This window comes from Psittacula echo (assembly GCF_963264785.1).
Source record: "Psittacula echo genome assembly, chromosome: 2".
NCBI classification, from domain to species: domain Eukaryota; kingdom Metazoa; phylum Chordata; class Aves; order Psittaciformes; family Psittacidae; genus Psittacula; species Psittacula echo.
Genome location: NC_137737.1, coordinates 159900288 through 159920388, shown reverse-complemented (window position 1 = coordinate 159920388; position 20101 = coordinate 159900288). Strand labels below are relative to the sequence as shown.

At 47.9% G+C, this 20101-nt stretch overlaps 1 protein-coding gene across 1 annotated transcript in view; it reads right to left on the bottom strand.

Annotated features, from left to right (window-relative positions):
* RHPN1 (rhophilin Rho GTPase binding protein 1) overlaps positions 1-20101 on the bottom strand; it is a gene marked incomplete at both ends in the record, with an annotated part of 29640 nt that overhangs the window by 8905 nt on the left and 634 nt on the right. The window contains 6 exons of the mRNA XM_080611054.1: positions 157-323; positions 616-740; positions 2164-2241; positions 2614-2689; positions 5472-5600; positions 10269-10387. Of these exons, the coding sequence (XP_080467180.1) occupies positions 157-323; positions 616-740; positions 2164-2241; positions 2614-2689; positions 5472-5600; positions 10269-10387 (694 nt within the window). The remainder of the gene's footprint in view (positions 1-156; positions 324-615; positions 741-2163; positions 2242-2613; positions 2690-5471; positions 5601-10268; positions 10388-20101) is intronic.

Sequence of the window (20101 nt, the reverse complement as noted above, 5' to 3'; positions counted from 1 at the left end):
TCTTCACCACCCACAGAAGCAGCATGGTACCAACTCGTACTTGATTTGTGGTCCCTTGGAGATGCCGTCCCCATCCCTCTTTGCACATGTATGGAATACTCCCAGCCCAGGGAAATGCTGCTTTCAGAGAGCCAGGGAAGGGGGGAACCCACATACCTGCTGCCTTCTGGAAGGCATCAATGGCCTGGTTGAGCCCTGGCAGGGAGGCACGGTCCTGCCGTGCTCCAATCTGGGTGTGCAGAGCTCCAATGTTGAAGAGCACACTGCCCTTCTCAAAGGCCAGTGCTCGCTGGTGGGATGGGACCCCAGTCAGGGAGTCGTACCTGGGGAAGGGAAGAGTTGGATGCCCATTACTACACATGGAGAAGGAGGCTGGAAGGTTTTCAGTGTTCTTCATGGGCCCAAAGCCACTGTTCCCATCACAGCTCGTCCCCACAGGGTGCATTCTTTCCCCTGCATCCCCTAATCAACTCACCCATGGCAACAGCAAACCCACCTCCTCTTGTCCACCAGCCCTGGCTTTGCTGCAGAGGCAGCAATCCCACCATGGAGGCTTGATCCCAGCTCCCTCCCCACTCGCAGTTCCCCAAGGGGGATGGGGAAAACTGCACCAACCAGTGGAAATAGACACCCAGGCTTTTGGTGGGAGGGAAGAAACGGCTGTCGAAGAAGTAGAGCTGGTTGTAATACTCCATCAAGAGCTCGAGCCCAGCTTCATTGCGACTTGGGGTGCGCATCGCCTGCAACGATGGGAGAGGAGACATGAGGGTGGGAAGGGAAGGGAGAAAAATGGGAGGGGAAATGATGGATTTATGGAACTGCACATGCTGGTCAGCCATAATAACCTGAGTTACTAGATCAAATGGGTCAGATCAATAGGATTAGATCAACAGAATCAACCAGGTGGGAAAACCTTTAAGATCATCAAGTCCAACCATTGCCCAGCACTGCCAAGGCTACCACTACCCCATGGCACTGAGGGCCTCGTCTCCATGGTGGTGTATGAACACTTGCAGGCACGGTGACTGCAGCCCTGCCCTGGGCAGCCTGTTCCAATGCCTGAACACCTTTTGGAGAAGGAATTGGTTCCTCAGCTCCATCTAAACCTCCCCTGGTGCAGCTTGAGGCTGTTTCCTCTTGTCCCATCCCTTGTTCCTTGGGAGCAGAGCCCAGCCCCCTCCTGGCTCCATCCTCCCATCAGGCACTTGTAGGGAGCGATCAGGTCCCCCCTGAGCCTTCTTTCCTCCACACTGAACCCCTCAGGTCCCTCAGCCCTTCCCCATCACACTGTGCTTCAGGCCTTGCACCAGCTCCGTTGCCCTTCTCTGGCCCCGCTCCAGCACCTCAATGTCTCTCTTGTAGTGAGGGGCCCAGAACTGAACACAGGATTCGAGGTGCAGCCTCACCAGTGCCCAGCACAGGGGGAAATGCAGTGAAGATGCTGTGCAGCAGTGGGAGGCAGCCCCATGACACAGATTCAGCTGTAAGAAAGTTTGGGGAGGTACCAGTTTGGTGATGGGGTGCCCAAACCTGGAGCCAGCAGCCTTGGAGCTGTGCTGGAGGTGAAGCTCACCTAAACCAGGCTGTGATTATTATTGTTTTTAAGAGAAAGTCATACAAAGTCTCATGAAATAAACGCCATGGAAGAAATAGGATTTATGCTTTTAATAAAAGCCCTTGAGCTTTTGACCTGGCATGGGGAGGAGGGTCAGAGCTCTCCTAACAACTAATGTTAACCACGGGCCTTTTCCCATCTTCTGGCTTTGCAGGGCTCCTCTACCACAGGCTGAAAAGCAGGATCAGGCCCATTCATAAGGGCTTGATCCAGTCTATTTACAGACTCTTGAATCAAAGGTAAAACATGAAATTACTAATGAAGGCTGTTATATAGCAGAGGAGCAAATCCACCTTTACTGGGTTGCTCTACATTTCCCCTTCTCCAGATACTAACTGGGAAGAGAGCAGCTGTTTGGCTTTACTGGGGTGAACTAATAGTCACAAATGATTACTGGTGCTTAGTGTGGGAATCCTGCACCCTAAGACACAAGGATAAGGATGCAGCTTGGAGAGAGGATGAGAGGACTCCTGGAGCAAAATGTGGCACCTTCAACAAGTGTTTCTGGACAAGTCAAAGGAAGACTTTGTAACTGAAGAGATACCAACCTGCCTCAGCTCCATGAACTCTTTGATTTCTTTCTCAAACAAGATGCCCTCCTCTCCATAGTGTTCACTGATGAAATCCTGCATGGGGAAACAAGAGAAGAGAAAATCCTGAGTCAGCCTTTAAAACAGATTTGCATGATTTAAAGGCTGACTTTGGGCTATTCTGTATAAGCAACTTGCCAGCTCTTCCCACAAGTGAAAACCATCTCCTCCCTGCTTGGCTCTTGGTGTTCAACATCTCTAGACCCTCACCTCCCACTTTCCCATGTTTTAAGTCCAGCTCCTCCACATAAACTTGGAGTTTTGCAGCTCTTCCAAGACAGAAACTGTTTTGGAGCTGCTGCAGCATCTCCTCTACAGCACCCAACCATCCCCATGTACTGAAATATCCCCCAAAGTGCACAGTCATTTCCTTCCATCACATCAAGAGTGTGAAACCCTGATGCTCACCTTCAGTGGTGCCAGCAAATCCAGTTCCTTCGTCTCCTTCAGGCCCAAAGGGATCATGGGGACGCTGATGGACTCACTGGAAGAAGTCAGCAACATATTTGGTGGTTGGTTTAAAAGCCTTAGAGAGACCTTTTGTGTCAGGGACTAAAATAAAGCAGCTCTTTGTCCTGGGTTTGTGCTAAAACTAGAAGAGGACTCAATTCTGCACAGCAGAAGGATGCTCTTCCCAATGGAAATGGCAGCACAAGAAAGAACAGAACCTGAAACTATCACCCTTATTCCTCCAGCTTCTTCTTTTCACTCCCTAACAAAGGTAACAGCCACAAAATCAGCTCCAGCAATGAAGCTGCTTTAATACCTTGGGAACCAGGCACAGGTCATGGACTCACCCACTCCTACGTGCTAATCTGGGCTCTGGTGCTGATAAAGCCTTGCTCAGGCTGCACACTGTGCCTGATATTGACATGTTCTACCTCTATTAAAAGAAGGTGTCTATTAATAGCTCTTATCACAGAGCTCATTTGATATTATAAAGCCCTGAAGATGATGATGACTTTGGAAACAACCAGCTGGGGAGTGGTTTGTATTTCAGCATGAAAACAGGGCAGTTGTGCAGCACTGAGGAAGAACAGCTGCAGAACCACATAGCCAGGAAGGACCATCTTCCCCCTGATGGGGGATTTAGCAGCTATTTTGATTCTCTGCTGCCAACAGGTAAAGAAATGGTGTGTATAAAGAGCAGAGCCTGCCAACAGGTAAAGAAATGGTGTGTGTAAAGAGCAGAGCCTGCAGCATGCAATTCACAGCCCTGCAAAGAATCATAGAATGGTTTGCGTTAGAAAGGACCTTAAGATCATCCAGTTCCAACCCCTTGCCATAGGCAGGGATGCTTCACACTAGACCTGGTTGCTCCAAGCCCCATCCAACCTGGCCTTGAACACTGCCAGGAATGGAGCACTTACTACTGCTTTGGGCAGCCTGCTCCAGTGCATCACCACCCTCACAGTAAAGAACTTCTTCCTTATATCTAACCTGAACTTCCCCTGTTTCAGTTGGAACCCATCACCCCTTGTCTTATCACTACAAGCTGGACCCATCATCCAATTCTGTACACAGAGATAGAGAACGTGGCACCTGCAGCTCAAATCGGCTCCACAAATGCTTTCCCTCAAACCCATTTATCCCTTGGGGATGCCCCCAACCCTGTCACTGAGCCATGTTACTGCCACTTGGCCTAATTTAAAGAGACAAGGAAGTTTGGCACAAGGCGAGATGGGAGCTGGGTCAGGCAGGATCAAACCCTTCCCAACCCAGATTTGCACAATTCTTTCTTCTTCCCTCCAGAAACTGCTGCTAACTTGTGAGCACATCACTCATTAATCCAGGGAGGAAAAGAGGCAAAGAAAGCTGCAGAAACCAGGGGAGCAGGGCAGGGAGGCTGCACCCACATTCTCATCTCTTCCTACTGAATAAACAGCTTCAAGAGCTATAATTAGAGCAGAAAAGCCATTATTGTTTGTTCCTACCAAGATTTCTGCTCAAATCCAATGCCTGCAGCAAACAAAGGGGTATTTGTTTGGCCTGGGCAGGGGTTTGGGGTTGCTACTGTTGCTGTTTTCTATTTAAACCAGGGCAAGCCAGAGGAAAGTTGGAAAAGCTGAGCCCTGATAAGGAAGAACTCTGGGAGGATGCATGCAACACAGGAGATGTTGCATCCCTACTTCTAGTGCAGAAGAAGGATCAACCTCCAGGATTCCATTCAGAGGCTGCAGACCCTCTGACTACAAACACCCAAGGGTGGTGGAGGTATGGGGCTCACTTGGCTTTATTTCCCATAGGAGACCCCATGAACCTAACACTGCTCTGCACCAAGATCATCCTGGTCCCACACTTAATGTCATTGCAGCAACCTGCAGGACAGAGTCGCTGATGCTCTCCTGGTCTTTGCACCTCTTTCTGTTCCCAGTACCACAACCATCCTCCCCTGAGGAGGACCAAGCATTGGGAAAAGCATGTGGACAGACAGAAAGTCATAGAACCACAGAATGGTTTGGGTTGGAAGGGACCTTTGAAAGTCATCTAGTCTAACCCCCTGCAACGAGCAGGGACAACTTCAACTAGATCAGGTTGCTTAGAGCCCTGCTCAAGCTCACCCTGAATGTCTCCAGGAATGGGGCATCTACAGCCTCTCTTGGCAACCTGTGCCAGTGTTTCACCATTCGCAACTTCCTTGGGCAACCCATTCCAGTGCCTCACTTGGAATTTCTTCTGCTAAAAACCCTATTTCACAGGGTGGAAAAATCTCTTGCTCTGGTGGGATGCTCACGAAAGGGGATGATGCAAGTAGAGATGGTTGTTTATAACCTATTCCTCCTGCTTTGGGACACCGGTGTGTCCTATCCCTGGCAGCGTTCAAAGACAGGTTGGACAGAGCCCTGGGTGATGCGGTCTAGTGTGAGGTGTCGTTGCCCATGGCAGGGGGTTGGAACTGGATGATCTTAAAGTCCTTTCCAACTCAAACCATTCTATGATTCTATGCACCATACATCCCCAAACATCTAAGTATCTACTAGCAAAAGAGGTTGAACTGGATCTCCTTACAGCTCTATAAATGAAACACCAATGTTCCTAGGATAAAAAACTGTTTCCAGATCATGCCCAAGCCCTCCCTTATCCTTCAGCCACCACTTTGTGGTCCTTACCAGAGGGCCAAACCCTGTGCAGAGCAAGGAGGCAGAGCAATAGGTACAAGAAAGATGCTGACCTGCTCCCAGGAAAAGCAAAAAACAACTACTACTAGCAGTAATAATACAATGCCAGCTGAAAAAGTTGCTCTTTCCACACTACAGGCTCTGTACCTGTCATTCTGGTACACATCCATGCTGCTGTTCAGCTCCTCCAGCTCCTCCTTCAGCAGCTGCAGGTTGGAGTTCACATAGCTCAGCTCCAGGGCAACTGTCTCTTTGACCTTGTGGTTACTGGTGGCCCTGTAAGATAACACAACATGGATCAAACCTTCTCCATTTCATCAGTGCCTCTATTTGCCTCTATTTGGTTGGTGACAGCCAGCATGGCTTCACTAAGGGGAAATCCTGCCTGACCAATTTGGTGGCCTTCTATGATGGGGCTACGAAACTGATGGACAGGGGCAGAGCAGTTGATGTCATCTACTTGGACTTGTGCAAAGCCTTTGACACTGTCTCACACGACATCCTTGTCTCTAAATTGGAGAGACATCAATTTGATGGGTGGACCACTCGGTGGATAAAGAACTGGCTGGATGGCCGCACGCAAAGTGTTGTGGTCAATGGCTCCATGTCCGGCTGGAGACCGGTAACGAGTGGTATCCCTCAGGGATCGGTGTTGGGACCGGTCTTGTTCAACATCTTTGTCGGTGACATGGACAGGGGGATTGAGTGCGCCCTCAGCAAGTTTGCCGATGACACCAAGCTGTGTGGTTCAGTTGATACGCTGGAGGGAAGGGATGCCATCCAGAGGGACCTCGACACGCTTGTGAGGTGGGCTGGTGCCAACCTGATAAAGTTTAACCATGCCAAGTGCAAGGTCCTACACCTGGGTCAGAGCAATCCCAGGCACGGCTACAGGTTGGGCAGAGAAGAGATTCAGAGCAGCCCTGCAGAGAAGGACTTGGGGGTGTTGGTTGATGGGAAAATGAACATGAGCCGGCTGCAGTGTGCGGTCGCAGCCCAGAAAGCAACCGTATCCTGGGCTGCATCAAGAGGAGCGTGACCAGCAGGTCGAAGGAGGTGATCCTGCCCCTCTACTCTGCTCTTGGGAGACCTCACTTGGAGCACTGTGTGCAGTTCTGGTGTCCTCAACATAAAAAGGACATGGAACTGTTGGAACAAGTCCTGAGGAGGCCATGAGGATGATCAGGGGCTGGAGCACCTCCCATATGAAGATAGGCTGAGAACACTGGGGTTGTTCAGCCTGGAGAAAGAAGGCTGAGTGGAGACCTTAGAGCAGCCTTCCACTGTCTGAAGGGGGCCGATAAGAATGTTGGGGAGGGACTCTTCATTAGGGACAGTAGTGATAGGACAAGGGGTAACGGGTTAAAACTGAAACAGGGGAAGTTTAGATTGGATATAAGGAGGAAGTTCTTTACTGTGAGGGTGGTGAGGCACTGGAATGGGTTGCCCAAGGAAGTTGTGAATGCTCCATCCCTCGCAGTGTTCAAGGCCAGGTTGGATGAAGCCTTGGGCAACATGGTTTAGTGTGGGGTGTCCCTGCCCATGGCAGAGGGGTTGGAACTGGATGATGTTAAGGTTCTTTCCAACCCTAACTATTCTGTGATTCTATTTGTCAATGTTTGGTTGCACTGATAAATAGAGATTAAGTTATCCAATGATGCAATACCAAGTGCATCCATCCAAACCTTCCTGAAGAACCCCTTGCTCTGCATATGATCATAGAATGGTTTAGGGCTGGAAGCAAGCTTAAAGCTCATCAAGTCCCAAATCCCCTGCCATGAGCAGGGAACACCTTCCACTAGAGCAGGTTGCTCCAAGTCCCATCCAACCTGGTCCTGAACACTGCCAGGGATGGGGCAGCCACAGCTTCTCTGGGCAAACTGTGCCAGTGCCTCAGCACCTCAGCATAAAGAATTTCTGAGGCCAGGCAAAACTCCTTACAGTGTTGCACCCTGCTAAGATGAATCATGGAATCAACCAGGTTGGAAAAGACCTTTAAGATCATCAAGTCCAACCGTTCCCCAGCACTGCCAAGGCCACCACTAAACCATGGCACTGAGGGCCTCGTGTCCATGGTGGTGTATGAACACTTGCAGGCACGGTGACTGCAGCCCTGCCCTGGGCAGCCTGTTCCAATGCCTGAGCACCCTTTGGGGCAGGAATTGTTCCTCAGCTCCATTCAAACGTGCCCTGGTGCAGCTTGAGGCCGGTTCCTCTTGTCCCATCCCTTGTTCCTTGGGAGCAGAGCCCAGCCCCTCCTGGCTCCATCCTCCTCTCAGGCACTTGTAGGGAGTGATCAGGTCCCCCCTGAGCCTTCTCTTCTCCACACTGAACCCCCCAGGTCCCTCAGCCCTTCCCCATCACACTTGAGCTCCAGGCCCTGCACCAGCTCCGGTGCTCTTCTCTGGCCCCACTCCAGCACCTCAATGTCTCTCTTGTAGTGAGGGGCCCAGAACTGAACTCAGGATTCGAGGTGCAGCCTCACCAGTGCCCAGCACAGGGGGAGCACCTGCTCTTTCTGTCCTACAGCAACCTTTCCCTTGCCCATCTATGTTACCACCCCAGTGCAGCTCCAGCTTTGGCTATGAGCACTCAAGCTGCTCATCCACATCAAATAAAAGTGATTTATGTCAGGTTTGAGCAGAAAAACTCAATTTTGGGTGCAAAACCCCCTTCTCTATAAGAAGAGGCTTGCTGTACTCGCCCATTAGCAGAGCTGAACCCTGCCCTCCCTTCCCCACTTGTGCACATCAGGAGATGTAAACAGCAAGGACTGATTTCAGCTGCCTGCTCCCAGGCTGATTACACCTTCCTTATCTGCTCCAAAGGAAAGTGGGGAGAGATTAGCCAGAGCTAACAGCTGCAGGCCTCAGCTCAAATGGGCTCTGGCTGCTAGTGCTAAACCAGGCTCCAGGAAAAACATGAGCTCTGCTTTCCCCCAGCTTTTGCAGAACATGGTGCCTTTGACTTGGTATTAAGCTGGTTTTAAGATGCTAGTCCTTTAGTGTCTCCTCCCCGACTCCATCCTCCATCCCCTCCTGGGATTTTCCTGAGATCAATGCATTTGTTTTATTCTAAACCAAGCAAAATCACAGCAGGTCCAAATATCTCCATGGCCACTTCTATTTAAACGTCCTTCAGCATTCCATAGAATGGTTTGGGTTGGAAAGGACCTTAAAATCATCCAGTTCCAACCCCTGCCATGGGCAGGGATGCCTGACACCAGACTATGTTGCCCAAGGCTCCAAGTCTATAGATTTTAAGCAATAAACCTTACAATATAATATCCCTCACCTCAGCCTTTAATTTCAGGCCCAAGTTTGATTCTTCCCCCTTGATTTCCCCTGTTTTCTAAGCTCTGAGCATCACATCACCCAGAAACCCCCATTATCACTCAGCTGCAAAGTGGACATGTGGGAGGGAGGGAAAAGTGGCTGCTCCCAAAGGACATTCAAAGTGCTGATCCAGCAAAAGGAGAGCAGCTCCATCACTGCATTGCCCTGGCTGAGTAATTAAGATGTGTTTTGCATCACATTCTTGTTCACTCCCCTGCATGTAGTGATGATTCCCACTGTTTGCACCCAAAACGGAGCCAGGCACGTTTCTGCTGAGCCAGCACATTTGCCTCTATGTATTATTTGCTTTTAATAATGAAAAAGAGGCACATGAAGAGGCACATGATGGGATTTCATGGCCTTAGTTTAATTAGATGAGGCATAGCAGCATGCTTGAAGCAGCAGGGTGGAGGGATTGAATCCTCACCTCCCCTGGGAAGCACCAGTAGTGTCAGCCACCAGTAAAGCACCACTTCTTCCTATGGTTTGGTGGAAGAGCTATTATTCCCTTGTTCCAGGTTCAATACGGAATTCAATATTCCCTTCAATTCTGGCCACTGATGTTAAATCATTCAATATATAGTCATATATATTGAACAGTCATGTATAGTCACGTAGAATAGTTATTTCATTGGAGAAAGCATCAAGCTGGCAAAACATGCCCGAAAAGGCTTCTACAGGGCAGCCTTACGATATTTTCTTATATTTAAAGACATAATCATCCTGCATGTACTCCAATATCCTTATAGAAACATGAGATATACAGAAGAGCTACAAGAAAGGTCACCTGTGGGTTAAAATAAGGTAAAATAGCAGCAAAATTCATGTCTTTGTATCATGAACATTATACGGCGGAATGCAGTAATGCACAGGCTCTCCTTGTGATGGATTAGCTGCAATCTGAAAGCCACGTAAAGGTGCCAACTGCTGCACCATCCCATAAATGCATCTTCTGACAGGGTGAAGAGCCTGTTGAAGGTGAAGACTGCCTCCATATGTAAACACATCCCTGAATTTTCAGGTTCTGCTCTGCTGGAAGCACTGGGATGGGGTTTTCTGGAAATCAAGCTGGATGTGACTCACTCCCTGGGGTTATCAGCCAGGAGCTCTGCAGTCCAAGCTCAATCCCAGTTAAACTTTTATTCCCATTATTCCGTCTGCTCACACCCTGCTTTGTACCAGTCTTGCAGGACATTAAAACTATACATTTTCATTAAAATTCATAGCATTAGCATTGAGTCAAGCAGATATATCCAGGATGAATGCTGCAAGGCCTGAGGAATACTGAAGAAACCCCACCATAGCCATGGAAGAGCCAGCATCATAGAATGATTTGGGTTGGAAGGGACCTTAAAGCTCACCCTGTTCCAGCCCCCTGCCACAGGCAGGGACACCTTCCACTACACCAGGTTGCTCCAAGCTCCGTCCAACCTGGCCTTGAACACTGTCAGGGATGGGGCAGCCACAGCTTCAGCATCAGTCACATCCTACACATCAAGGGAGGCAGCTAATGCTGAAATTAGGTATTCCACCACCACTACATAACCGATTTCCACCTCTTGGCAAATCCCTGCTGGGCCAGAGGGATGCTCTGGGGACCAGCACTCACCTGAAGAGGTTTTCTGCCCCTGCTCGCATTCTCATCTCCTTGTTGATTTGCTGGTTAATCCGTGCCCGGCGATGCTGCAGTTTGCTGCGCTGGGTCTGGGCAAAGGGGTCACAGCCCTGCTGAGAGAGAAGGACAGGGTCTCACCAGAAAACCAGCACCAGTTTAGGGTTAGAAATGGCACTTTCGGAGCTTGGGATTGCACTTGAAATAAAAGTTTTAGTCTCTAACACCATGTGTTGAGTTTTATTTCCTAAGCTACTCAGAAAATGCTTCCAAAATGCAACCACGAACATGAACTAAGCATCTCTTTCCTAGTGTCCTATCATCCAGACATGAGACAAGACCCAGGGGGCTGCAGATGAGCTCTGAATAACCCTCAAGCTCTGTAACAGATGTGACCCCATGCCTATAAGTGCTCTCATCTCCTTCCAGCTATAGGGGATCAAGCGCAGATGGCAAGTCAAGAGTTCACAGGGGTGGAAAAATGAATTGCACAAAGCAGTAAATGAATTCCATCCCTTCCTCCTTCCTTGGCGTTGGCTCTTTCTGCAGACAGGGAAACACATTTAATCTCTGACTTCAGGAAATGACAGACAGCAATATCCCTCTGTCTCACAGGAGGGAAAAGGTTATTATGGGATGCCCCAGGCAGTGCAGTTGAAACAAGGAGGGTCTCTGAATCCAGCACCACAAAAGCTCTACCCAAGCGAGTGATTTCCATTGTCTGAGGAGAAGTTCAGATGAATGAAGTGAGGCTCTAAAAGACCCCTGGATAAAACAAACCCAAAATAAACCCAAGCAACCAAAAACCCCCAGGAAAACAACCTTGCTTGGGAGGGCACATAGTTGGTCAGTTGAGATGGAGAGAAGAGGATGGAGACCTCCTGCTTTTCATACATCAGTGCAAAACATGAGCAGATCCCTCCAAGAACATACGAAGATCCACTGAGGCACTGAAATAAATTCCTCAAAGGCATTATTTCATAGAATCAGACTGGCTTGGGCTGGAAAGGACCTTAAGATCATTCATCTCCAACCCCCTCCATGGGCAGGACACCTTGCACTAGAGCAGGTTGCTGCAAGCCCCGTCCAACCCAGCCTTGAACACTGCCAGGGATGGGGCAGCCACAGCTTCTCTGGGCACCCTGGGCCAGCACCTCAGCACCCTCACAGTAAAGAACTTCTTCCTTATCTCCAACCTGAACCTCCCCTGTTTCAGTTTGAACCCCTCACCCCTTGTCCTATCACTCCAGTCCCTGATGAAGAGTCCATCCCCAGCATCCTTGTAGCCCCCTTCAGACACTGGAAGCTGCTCTGAGGTCTCCACACAGCTTCTCTTCTCCAGGCTGAACAGCCCCAACTGCCTTCCTTTATAAAACCTCTATTTGCTGGGCACATCAGTCCTACACTGCTCCTCATTGCTCTTCTTCCACCAGAGCTGGTGGACCCCTTTTCTCCATATGAAGGGGTTTTGCCACTTAAAAGACTCTACAGAGCTCCAATAGTGCCCACTCATCCTGCCCAATACACCTTCTCATCTAATTTCTTCCATATAGACTTCTCTCTGGGCTTCAAGTCTTATCCTCCAGGATGGGTCACAACAGTCTCAAATCCAACAAGCCAGGTCAATGCTTGGCCACCTCTCCAAGAAACGCTGTAGGTCCAAATGTTACTCTGGGAAAACTTACTTCTAAAATGATTTTCCTAAGGAAATAGGAAAGGAAAAAGATAAATCCTTGCTCAAAAAGGTATGAGACCAGTTTTGATGAAGTAGGGAATGGAAAACTTGGCATTTTCATGGACTTCAGCTTCTGAATATTACTTTCTTGTGTTTGAAGGCCATTAAGTGGTGTGCCCTTTGAAAAGGGGCTGGATTAACATGGGCATTTTCATTGAAGTGGAAGATTCAGCCTCCTAATTGGAGACTGAGGAATCAGAGCCATTCCATCTGGTCCATAAATCTGCAGGCTTAGTGCTTTACAGTAATCCATTGAATTTACTGATGGAACAAGCTGGAAGCAGGGGAGCAGGATTACTCTCCAAAAGTAATTAAGTGGGATGTTAAGGAAAACACCCCCATAGCTGTACAAATATTGGGTCTGAGGCAACCAGGAGCAAATAACATGAAAGCTGATCCCAAAATGCCCTGGGGGTACTCACACATCCTGCACACACTGTTGGCTCCCTAGGGAAAAATCCTTAAGTTGGATGGAAAGGATGAGGAATTAGACACCATGAAGCCCAAGAATGGACAATACCATGTTCTCTCAAGCATGAAGGAGCTGGGTCATTACTGAACACGGCCCTTGAAAACCAGAACCCAACTACACAGGGACTGCTCAAAGCTGAGCACCCTAGAGGCCCTCAAAGCAAATGAGACGTCAAACTCTTCTCTAGAAAGAAGCTTCTCATACAGACATAGGCCAGGATGTTGCACAAATATTTCTTCTATTAAAGGCTGATTACAAGCATTGTGCCTTCAATGATGTTTCTTCACAGACATTAACCTAGATATGAAAGTTAAAGCTTAAGGGGAAGGAAAAGGAGAAAGAAAAGGTGGTGCATATTCAAATCTCAACAGCCCCCCAGGTTTACAGGGGGGGCACTTGTCATTCCTAGAGCCACAAATGTGGATGCAAATATATACAAATACATGGAATTGAGCAGGATCCAGGCCTCTCCCTGCCTCCAGAGCCAGAAAACCTCATCCAAAACTCAACAGCCCCAGTAGCAATGGTTGGAGGTGGCAAGCATCTCTTTGCCTTCAGCAATACCTACAGGAGCTTTCATTCACCTTTGAGGCATCTCCACTTCTTGCAAAGCTTTGCTCAGAAGTGGTCAAAGAGTTTTAAAGGGATTTTAAGAGAGGAGCAAAGATGTCCTGAATACATGGGCAGGAGGCCAGAGGAGCTGCAGATGAGATATGATGGAAAAGGTACAAGTGGAAGGACTATCTGAAACCACAGAGAAGGTCCATGAACAGCTCCTTGTCTGGAGGCAGGGAAAGAAGAAAATAAGTAAGAAAGGTGGCATCAGAAGACACTAGGATGGCTCCACAAGATGTGCAATGACAGTATTAAAACCTCTTCACTGCAAAAGCATTAAGGAGTTCAACTAAATGACTTGGCAGCTCCCCAGTCCTCCCCTGCCCAGCTTGAGTCAACACCAAGAGGCAAAATTCAAGTCAAAGTGTCAAAACTGATGAACAGGAACCCTCTCAAGCATAATCAGAGCTGATGATCATTAATGCCTTCATCTTTCCACAAGAACACAAAGGAGCTGCCCTCTAGGAACACATGTAAGCCCTGATGAAGTTGGGGACCAAACACAGTTCAACAACATGCAGGACATCCAAGATTCCATTCTGTGATTTACCTAGACTTCTTCTGAGAGACACTAAGCCATCTATAGAGCTGCAAAGTGCCATCCTTCTCCAAATTATGCCTTCTCAAATGGATTTCCTAAGATAATTATCCAGGCTTCTAAGCCAACAGCAAAACTATACTGGAAAGTCAGGTATTATTGGAGTACCTGATGTAATACCAAAGCCTTCTGAAGATGTTGAGTCAGGATCTTGAGACTTGCTGCCCTTAGGGACTTCATGTGATCTCCCCACATGTTGTTTTCCTCCTCACCCTTTATGAGGTTGAGTAAGTCCAGTAACCCATGGGATTACAGCACATCTCTCCTCCAGAGGATCTTCTGATGGTCCCAAAGCATCACTCTTGGCTGGCAGGGACTAATATAAGCATTATGCCAAGGCCACCATGGGGAACAATCAAGCCCAGTCTGCAGCTGCTCCTGGAGCATGGCAGAAGTGGTGCTATTTCACATATACAGCAGCAAGAAGGAAACTCGGCTCCAGAACAAGATGCTTAGGCCAGGTTACCATATATATATATATGTATATATATATGAAAGGAAATACCATCATGAGCAAAAAAGGCCATATTTAAATCAAAAGGTAGATAGGGGAGATGGAGACACAAGAGGAAAGCCCATCCTCCAACAGCTTGTGTTCAAAGGAATCCAAAGCTTTGCCTGTGCCCATACTCTCCAAGCTAAAAAATACAGCAGAGTTCCTAAAGTAAGCAATGATGGATTTGATCACGCCTCACACAAGGGAAAACCAAAAACCACCACCAAAATGTGCTATTTGGTTATAAAAGGGATTTGTCCTTGCTTAGTTCTTTTTTGAGGTCAACCCTTTAAGGTTCAACCAGCTTCGTGGGCTTTAGGTTGCACCTAGGGACACGAATAGAAGGGTAAAGTTGGATGCTTAAGAAACAGCCAGGTTGAATATGAGATTTTCAGCCTTCCTAGTTTAAAGCTTTCACAAAGGAGAAGCAAGGACATAACTTGTACTGGAAGAGGCCATAGACTGTGCAGGAGCCACAGAACTGCACAGCTTGTATGTACACAGAGAACAGTGTATGTTAAGAGAGCCATGAAATGAACGTGGGTCATTAAGTTATACGAGTCGTGCGCAGCTCTGAGGTTTATTGCCTCTGACAAAGCAGGATTAGAGGCAGTATAATTGTAGAAAGGCCAATTTGATGCTCAGGAGACATCTGCCAAGTGACACTGTGTTCAACCCTCAGCATGGGAAGATGTCAGCGTTACAGAAAGTACACAACCAATGCCTTCACATGAGGAAGAAAAGGCAAGAAAGAGGCCAAAAGACCCCTTTTCCATAGGAGGCCAAGACAAACAGGTCCCCTTTGAGGGATGTCAAGGTTGCAGCCAACTCAAACCCTATCTTTGCAGGAAGCACACAATGATGTAATGGTGTTGTTCACTCCCCAACACCTCTTCCAGCTCAAAAGCACCCATCTGGGGTGTTAAATAGGGCAATTACGTGGTTAGGTTTCCTTCTATAAGCAAGTCCTTAGGCAATGTTTGTTTAGAGATGATCACCTTTGCACTTCACAACTCCAGTAAACACAAGGAGATGGAGCCTGGATGTCTTGAGTGATGAGGCACACCTACAGCACTTACTCGTGACCCTGGTTCCAAAACAAGGCCACTGCCTCAGAGCTTTCCCAGCACTAATAGCAGATAAAACTAATCACCTGGAGGAAGAGGTGGATGCCAGCGAGTCCAAAGGGCAAAGCTGTGCACAAAGGGACTCATTTCTGCTCTTTATTTTCTGATAGAAAAACAGGAGCTCAATTGCTGGAAGCAAATGAGTAAAAGCAAAACTGAAAACAGCATGTGAAGTGATCAAAGGATAACTATGATCAAAGGACAACCACAAGCCGTTACTGTGACACCTGTGAGAAGGTAAAACACAAGCATAGGACATGCTGTTAAAGTTACAAACAAGAGGAGGCACATAAATCCATGGGACCTGAACAAGATGCACTCAGTCCAGAAAGTCAACTGTATCCTGAGCTGCACCACCAGAAGGTCAAGGGAGGGGATTCTCCCCCTCTACTCCACTTGGACTCCGCCTGGAATAATGCATCCAGCTCTGGGGCTCCAAACATAAGGACATGGAGCTGTTGGAGCAAGTCCAGAGGAGGCCACAGAGATGCTGTGGGGACTTGGAGCAGCTCTGCTCTGGAGCCAAGCCGAGAGAGCTGGGCTGGTTCAGTCCAGAGAAGAGAAGGCTCCTTAAAGGGGAAACCTTAGAGCAGCTCCAGTGCTTAAAGGGGCTACAGGAAACCTGGAGGGGGGCTTCAGACAAGGAATGTAGGGACAGGATAAGGGGGAATGGCTTTAACCTGCCCGAGGGGAGACTGAGATGAGCTCTTAGCCAGAAGCTGTTTCCTGTGAGGGTGCTGAGGCAGAGTACCCAGAGAAGCTGTGGCTGCCCCATACCTGGCAGTGTTCAAGGCCAGGTTGCATGGGGCTTGGAGCAACCTGCTCTAGTGGAAAGTATCCCCCTGTGGCAGGGGGTTGGAGCTGGATGAGCTTTAAGCTCCCTTCCAACCCAACCCAGTCTGGGATTCTATGATCTCCAAGACCAGCTTTAGTCACAATAGTCACCACCAAGACTTCTAATAACTGGAGCAGTTGAAGAGCACCCACAGAATAGGAGGAGAAGCTCAAGTTTAATTTGCATATAGTCTGGTGACATCCATAATAAGTCAGTGGCGAGACATGAGTAGTTACTTTGTGCTGACACAGGCTCCACAGACAACACCTCCAACTGGACAACTTTCACATCCCCAAGAACAGGGAAGCTCAAGGAGAAAGCTGCAAGGGGAGCAGAGCACCAGCCAACCCCTTATGTTTGCATACCCACATGGCAGTGACAAAGTGACCCCTGGTGCCAGGCAATGCGATATATAAGGGATGAGCTGCTGCTTCAGAGAGTCAGGCATTTTTGCCTGTTTTTTTCAATATGGGATGGAAACATCTGATGGAAATCAGATTATCTGCACTGAGATTTGTCATTAAGATCATGCACTGCATATGGGTACATCTGCGCTGCAGGCTGGGCACCCCATGGCCAACAACATGGGCTCACCCCTAGTCTCACAATGCAAGGTGACATGTTTGATATCATACAACCAGAGCTTAGGGACATAGCTGAGGACTAAGGGCAGAACGAGGTCCATCTCAGCTTCTGCTGTTCAGACCAACTCAGGAGATGATGGTTATCATGAGTATGTTAAGCATAACCCAGCTGCATTTGGGAAAGGTACCAGTGATGCTCAACTGCTGCATCTCCTGAAGCCTCAACTGCCTTCAGCATTTCCATTATCCCAGAATGCTGCATATGTTCCCTAAAGCCTTAAGGATTATTCTGGATTAACTGTATAAATTATTCCTCCCAGAGAATAGACGGCTTATTGCTTTATTTAAGGGAAGTGAATCAAGAGGCAGGGGGGTTAGAACTAGATGATCTTAAGGTCCTTTCCAACCCTAACTATTCTATGATTCTATAAGTGTTACTATTCAACCCTTCCCCATTGAAGGAAGAGGACATAGTTCATCTTTCCTGTTGGACAACCCATTGGGATTTCACTCTTTCAACCTCTCCAGTGCTCCCTTGTTCCCTCTTCACTAAGCAATAGGTGAGGTTGGTTGCTCAAGGCACAAATACACCCTTCAAATGAAATGGCAGCAGCTCTGCTGGAGCCTGGCTACCCATCTCAGCTCCTCCAGCATTCAACACCACCAAGTAAATGACCAACCAACCTTTCCAGCACTACCAGTCTGCATTCACGATGGACTTAAAACAGCACTTAAAACAGCACAGAGGTGCTAAAGAGCAAGGAAATCATGTGGCTTGCACCCAGGAAGCCTTCAACCCAAGCAGGAATGATTACTGAAGAGCCAAAGATCAGTGCATGGCAGGTCAAACAACAACCACCAAGTGTAATTCAAGCAGTGATGACCAACTTCATGACATTTGGTCAAGTCTAAGCTGTGTTTGCTCTCCAATTCACATAGCTTGCATCAAGGCAAACTCCAGAATTTCAACATTTGCTCTGTAGTAAAAACTAGAGCAAAATATCTGTGCAGAGACAAGGTATAGTCAAAGATGACAGCCTGAGAAAGTTGGGTCTGTGCAGCCTGGAGAAGAGAAGCTGCGTGGAGACCTCAGAACAGCTTCTAGTACCTGAAGGGGGCTACAAGGATGCTGGGGAGGGACTCTCCATCAGGGACTGGAGTGATAGGATTCAGGGCTCCCCTGAAAGAGGGGAAGTTCAGGTTGCATACAAGAAAAGTTCTTCCCTGTGAGGGTGCGGAGGCGCTGGCACAGGGTGCCCAGAAAAGCTGGGGCTGCCCCATCCCTGGCAGTGTTCAAGGCCAGGTTGGACACAGCAGCTTGCAGCACCCTGCTCTAGTGGAAGGAGTCCCTGCCCATGGCAGGGGTTGGAACTGGATGAGCTTTAAAGTCCTTTCCAACCCAAAACAGTCTATGATTCTATGACACCAATTGCTACAGCTCTGGGAAGCACTACTACAAATCACTGTGCCATTAACGTGTCATTAACAGAGGTATCCTTGATCCACAAGCCTCAATCCTGTGGTCATGAGCACATGGTGTCTAAGAACAACCCCAACCCTGCAGGTTTTACCCAGTAAATGTTTACGACACCCCCCACTCAATGTAAAACAGGCAGTTACTTACTCTTCTCCTCTCTCAGGAGCAATAATATTCCCTAAGACTCAGTTTTGACCCCAAAAAGGGATGTTTCCAAGCCCACAGATGATCCAGCAGCTGGAAAACATGCAGTAGAAACAGGGTAACTGGAACATCAAGCTCTCAGCACCTCTTTATTTCCAGAACTATGATGGTTAATACACTATTTTGATAGAGTCAGAGCTGTCAACTGGGATTATTATTCCTCTTTGCAACCCACAAGTTTATGGCAGGCCTGCACAGGACAAGTGGCCAAGTGACCCTGGTTTAGCTTTGTTAGCCTGTGGGCTAGAGAGCAAAACAAAAGCCACACTCCGCACACACAAAAGCAGGCTTTAAAATCCTCCTTTTTAAAAGATTATCAATGATTGCCTTCTTCTCCCATTTCAGAGAAGAATATGAGCTATTACTATAAGTAAGTCACAACAAGCAGTTTTTGCTCCCTGAACATCTATTTATATAGAAAAGTCCCTATCACTACCCTAATCTCATGAAGCACTCTGGCTACAAGCTGGGTTTCTGTGGGAGACATTACCAGCTAAAACCTCTAAAACCTTTTATTGAGAATATGGTTACATCACCACAGCCTTTTAACAAATGAGGGGAGGATTAAGGTTTTACATTGCCCAACAAAGTGCCTCGCTCTTGGCTAATGCACTCAGAAGAGGAAGGAAAAATAACGTGGTGAAGGGAGAAAAATAAAGATATGGGAGAATTGGGGGGGTTTGAAAAGCAAAACCTGCATTCAGCTTCAGTTTAGGAGAGTGAAACTGCTTTAGAGAGCTGGGGGAGGCTCAGGGCATCGTGAGAGCTGGGGCAGGGCGCCAGCAGGAAACAGATGTATTAAATCTTCAGCCTCAGTACATGAACCCTAGCAGAGAAAGCAAATAATCACCAGCACAGCAGTGGGCAGGATCCCCTGCAAGTGAGCAAATGTGCAGTGGCCCCAGTAACAACCAAACAACTACAAGAGGTTGTATTGATCATTTCTTTGAAATAAAAAGTTGGTATCTTTAACAGGAAATCTAATCAGGTGCTTTGTTTTCTAATGAGAAAAGCAATCATGTTATGACAGACACTGTAGATCCCCTGCCAGTTCCCCCCCACAAAGAGCTGTAATAGTTTCCTATGTTATTCTCTGTCCAAACAGGGTAAACCAATTGCTCATATAAAGGAAACTCTGTCCATACACAGAATAAACTGGTAAAGCAAAGTCCTCTTAATCTCCCCTTACCTATTTAGACAAGCCCTGCATAAACTCCAAACTGGTTTAAGGTTGCAACCTCTTTAGCCACAGTCAGAGAGGCCAGGCTCAAGTGACTGGAGATCAGATTGATCCTTGTTCAGCCCGGGCTGCAATCTCAACCCTCACTCAGGAAAGAGGCACAAAATAAACCACCTCTACAGAGCCTGATTGTAGTTTTGCTTATTTGGCTGTTGCGCTCTGTTCTTTGCCAAAGGGTTGCAGAAGTGCAGGTCTCTGCTGAAGAACGGGTTCCGAAAATTACAGACTTGGATGAAGAGATCAGATTACAGGGAAAATTCAGTGCAGGTTTATAAAGCTGCCTCCCAAGGGACAGACCTAACGGGAGAACTGCTTAAACAACCCGAAAAGAGAGCATTTACCCATCTTTTCTTGCAAGAAACACACTTTAATGCCTCCTCAACCCCAGGAACATGCATTGACACCCAAGGGACAGCAGGGAAGTCAAGCAGTGGGGATGGTGGCAGC